This window comes from Lipotes vexillifer, unplaced genomic scaffold (genome assembly GCF_000442215.2).
Source record: "Lipotes vexillifer unplaced genomic scaffold, Lipotes_vexillifer_v1.1 scaffold1824, whole genome shotgun sequence".
Taxonomy (NCBI): domain Eukaryota; kingdom Metazoa; phylum Chordata; class Mammalia; order Artiodactyla; family Lipotidae; genus Lipotes; species Lipotes vexillifer.
The window spans coordinates 1034074-1038555 of record NW_006789288.1 but is presented as its reverse complement, the minus strand read 5'-3'; the positions used below and the strand labels follow the sequence as shown (position 1 = coordinate 1038555).

The following is a 4482-nucleotide window of genomic DNA, read 5'->3' as shown; positions in this document are numbered from 1 at the left end:
GGGACACTGAGCTTCAGAGAGGTTAGCAATTTTCTCAAATTCTCCCAACTTACAAGTAATGGAGCCCCATCTTGAAATCAAGTCCTCTCAAGTTCCCTGGAGCTTCTCTCTTATGAATAGGCTTCCATGTATTGTGGCAGGTACAGCCCTTCTAGAAGGGTCACTGTCTTCATGTAGGGTGAAAACAGGAATGAAAGGAACCGCAAAGCTCAATTTTGTGAGTATGTAAAAACATAATAAATAAGCTACATTTATTGCATATCAACATTTTATTGAACACCAACATTTTATATAATATCCAATATCTTCACTCTTTGTGACATCCCTACCCTAGGGTAGGTATTAGGACCCCTGTTTTACAGATGAGGAGACTAAGGTTCAGAGTGGTAAAGTGACTTGCTTAAAAGTTGTAGAGCCAGGATTTAAACCTGAGCTACCTGATTCCAGGAGCACAAGATTTCCCTATCACATCTTCGTGTTTCTCATGCAGTGAGTTTAGAGAAATTAAATCAATAGCTAGTCTTTGTCTATTAACATAAGGAGTTATTATTAGGTTCAAATGCTGTATTTTGAATAGCTTGAGCACCTCCTGCTGTTGCTAATAATCTATTCAATCAGCCTTCAGCCCATAATTTTGACCTATTTTTTCGAATCCTTATGTGCAATCTATTTTCAACCATGCATAATTCTAGCAGAGTCCTAGAATCAGGAAATTATTAGAAAGGCAGATGGGTCACCTTCAAGAAATACAGGACATAGATGTGGCAGGTGCACACCACCACCAAACACTTTACTGATCCAGTTTCATCTAATCCTCATAACAAGGGATTCTCACCAGCCTTTTGTTGACGAATATGAGGCTCTGAAAGGTCAGGTGAGTTCCACAGGACACACAGCTCACAAGCAACAGAGCAGGATCTGAACTTAAGTAAGCTTACACCAAAGACCATGCATTTTCCACTCCACTATCCTGTGTGAAAATCACTGCTCTTTCTCTCCTCTCTCTTCTCACTTGAGCTTCTGATGGGAAAACTGACCCCATCCACTTTTCTCTCCTGCATTTGAACTGCTTACTTGTGCGTATCTGCTAATGCAGAGATATGGCCAACTGGCAGCCACGATGAAGGTGCACAGCTGCCCCCTGGAAGAAGTGCAACTCCAGGCAAAGATCCCTCATCACCATATGCTGCACGCATGCTGATGGGAAACTGCAGATAAGACTTGGCCTTCAGGTTGCCAAAGGCAAGGCGATGTCTCATGGCAGGTAAGGGTTTGAAAGCTAGGAGACTTGGGTTCAAAGTGAGGATTCCTCCCTTACACATGGTGTGATCACAGGTGAGTTACTTAAACTTTCTGAGTCTCAGTTTCCTTGGCTGTAAAATGGGAGTAGTGATCCTCATCTGCTGGGTATTGTCAAGGATTAAGAAGTGGGTTCAATAAAAAGGAACGAAGTTGGGTCATTTGTAGAGACGTGGATGGATCTAGAGACTGTCATACAGAGTGAAGTAAGTCAGAATGAGAAAAGCAAATATCGTGTATTAACACATATATGTGGAACCTAGAAAAATGGTACAGATGAATTGATTTGCAGGGCAGAAATTGAGACACAGATGTAGAGAACAAACGTATGGACACCAAGGGGGGAAAGTGGTGGCGGTGGTGGTGGTGTGATGAATTGGGAGATTGGGATTGACATATATACACTAATATGTATAAAATAGATAACTAATGAGAACCTGCTGTATACAAAAAAAAAAAAAGTGGGTTCAAGTAGCTGTAAGAGTCTAGAAGCAACTCTCATGTAAGAGATGCTTCATCAGAATCCCTTTTCTTCTCGTTGGTGACAGGATTCCCTGCCTAATCATTTCCCACGCTTAGGAAAGACCCATCATAATTGTATTCTTTGCCTGGTTCTCAGAAAAGCTCATATAATGATCCAACCACACTGTGAGGATGGAGAGGGTCTGGGCACAGGAAAGCACTTTGTGCAACACGAGGACCTGTGTGCAGTCAGTTTGTTGGCAAACACCTGAGGGCAGGTATGTGTCCGTTTACCAAGTCCAGGAGAAGGGACAAGGGTTTGGGGCCATAAAGAGTTCAGCGAGTCCTGACTTTGTTACTTACTGGCTTTATCATCTAGCCTAAATCCCCTCACCTTCTTAAGCCTCTGAGTTTCCTGATTTGAGTTGGATATGGTATCGCCCAGTGGTTGGCACATCTTCTGGCCCCTGTAAAGATGCAGGGTAAATTTCCATTGAACATCACAATGTGGGGGCCAAAACCCAAGAAGGGATTAAAAATAAATGGTTCCTACAGAAAGCAAAGACGAGTTCCCTTGAGAAGAGCTTTAGGGAAAATGCTCTTCTTTCAAAAGCTCCCTTGATAAAAACAGAATATGTAACAAACACAAAATGTGAGAGAACAGAGAGCCTTGCCTTCAACATACAGCCCACTCTTCAGCCAGGTGTTGCGGGGATGTGAATTAGGGGCCTGGGGCTCCTCTAGACCCTCAGCAAGGTGGGACTGAAAGCAACGAGGGTTCACGGGCTGGTCCCCTGTCTCTTCATGTCCCTTGCGATGCTGAAGGGAAATGGGCCATCTGGGAATTCATGGGACCAGATTAAACTGAGCCCATGAAAGTCGTGGTGAGGGAGGGAGAGTGGATGTATCTGTCCTCTGCAAGTGCAATTAATACCTGCAAGTTGTACGTTATAAACACACACACACACACTCATGTGGGCAGGAGAAAACAAATCTTTCTGTCTTCGGACTCCCTGGAGCTTTCCTTTGGGCTAGTTCATGCCCAAGGCCCAAGTGGCCTTTTTGGCATTCAGAAAGTTCTTCTTTTTCCTGGGAGGAAGGTGCAGTGAGATCTCCGGCTCCTTTGGATTTCTGAAGATAAAGAGCTTTTCGCCAGTGTTTAATAAATCAATGGTTTCTGCCCCTACAATGGGCACCGGGGCCAGTTCACCAATGGACTCCAGTGACAGGTGTGGCCAACTTCCTTTTCCAGAGAATATCGCCCTCTCTCTGAGAGGGGGACACGTCTTCTTTAATATGCTAAAGAAAGAACAGAAGATCAGATACGACATTTTTGGCAACTGACTCTCCCAAGTGTCCTGAAAGAGTTCTCTAGGAAAACCCCCTTTTGTCCCTAGGGCCCCAGTCAAGTGTCTTTTAAAGAAAGGTTTTTCCCTGTGGTTGCCAGGTTGCCCCTGAGATTAGCTGAAGCCTGTAGCAGTGGTGGCTGAAGACAGCTCTCACCAACTCATGACTGTTCACTTTTGTGGAGTTTTGTGAGCCTGTTGTCATCATATTGTCAGCACGGAATCAGCCATGGTGGGAGTGTTTCACACCACGGAAACTAAGTGCTACAAATCAGAGCTCCCATCTCCCCCCAGACAATCGTGAGACATTTTCTAGGACACCCCTGCCTGTGGGCTTCACACTAAAAGCGGGCTGATAAAACCTGATTATAAAGCAACAGTTAGAAGTTAGGTAAAATGTGTTTGAAATAGAACAGAGCAACACGCTTTGGGAATATCCTGTAAAAGGATTGCTGGAATCCTGCCCATAAGCAGTCCAGTCCCTAAATCCTGGCTGCTCTTGATAATGGTTCGGACTCCTCCTGAGAGTGCTATACAACCTGAAAGCCACAGGGTCCTTTGCCCAAGCGGTGTAGGACGAGGCCATGTCACTGGGGGTCGACCTACTGGAGGCCACTGGTAGGCTCGTGGGCCCTTCCTGAACAGGCGTGGCTAATGAGGCTCCATCCCCCTCACCACGAACTCCTGCCCTGGCAGCCGCATGAACTGAGCAAGGACTCAAAGGCAACTCGGACTGATTCACAGTCTCTCCTCCTCCCACCATTGTACACAGCATCTCAAGGCAAAAAGGCGAGTACAGTGATCCAAGATAGTGGTGCCAGGGTTCTCCTGATCTGTACTCGCCCACTTGTGTCAGTGCAGCCCAGGAAGGCATTCAGCAGCACCATCCCCATGCTAATCTAGAACAACTGACTTCCGTTCCTTAGTGGAACGCTTTACAGTTATACAGTTTGAATTTAATTTTCTTGGTTTGGGCTCAATATCCGGATCTAATTTCTCTGGGACTAAAATTCTGATACCTGACCCGTTATCAATGGCTCCCAGATTTTTATTCATGCACTATTTGGGAAGCTTGTCTCTGCGGCTTCACCGGAGCCCTGAGAAATTATGGAAGGGGCAGGACACTTCTCTTGGACATCCTCTGTTTCCAGAGCACACTTTGGTTATCACATTTTAACTTTTTATGTTAAATGGTCTAACGTAACTCTTGTGACTCATGTTACCCTTTTTCCGAATATCTAGTGGGAAACACGCGAGACCCTTGGTCTGTTGTTTGTAGCACCCTAAAACCGTGCTGCCTCTAACTTTCCTCTGCTCTCCAGGTGTGCAATCACCACAGCTGAAAGAGAAGGCACTCAAGACAGTGAGAAGAGCG

The 4482-nt window shown here is 45.3% G+C and overlaps 1 protein-coding gene across 1 annotated transcript in view; it reads right to left on the bottom strand.

The window, feature by feature from the left end:
* Nucleotides 1-2792: 2792 nt before the first annotated feature.
* EVC2 (EvC ciliary complex subunit 2) overlaps nt 2793-4482 on the bottom strand; it is a 145743-nt gene continuing 144053 nt past the window's right edge. The window contains exon 22 of the mRNA XM_007462462.1: nt 2793-3060. Within this exon, the coding sequence (XP_007462524.1) occupies nt 2793-3060 (268 nt within the window). The remainder of the gene's footprint in view (nt 3061-4482) is intronic.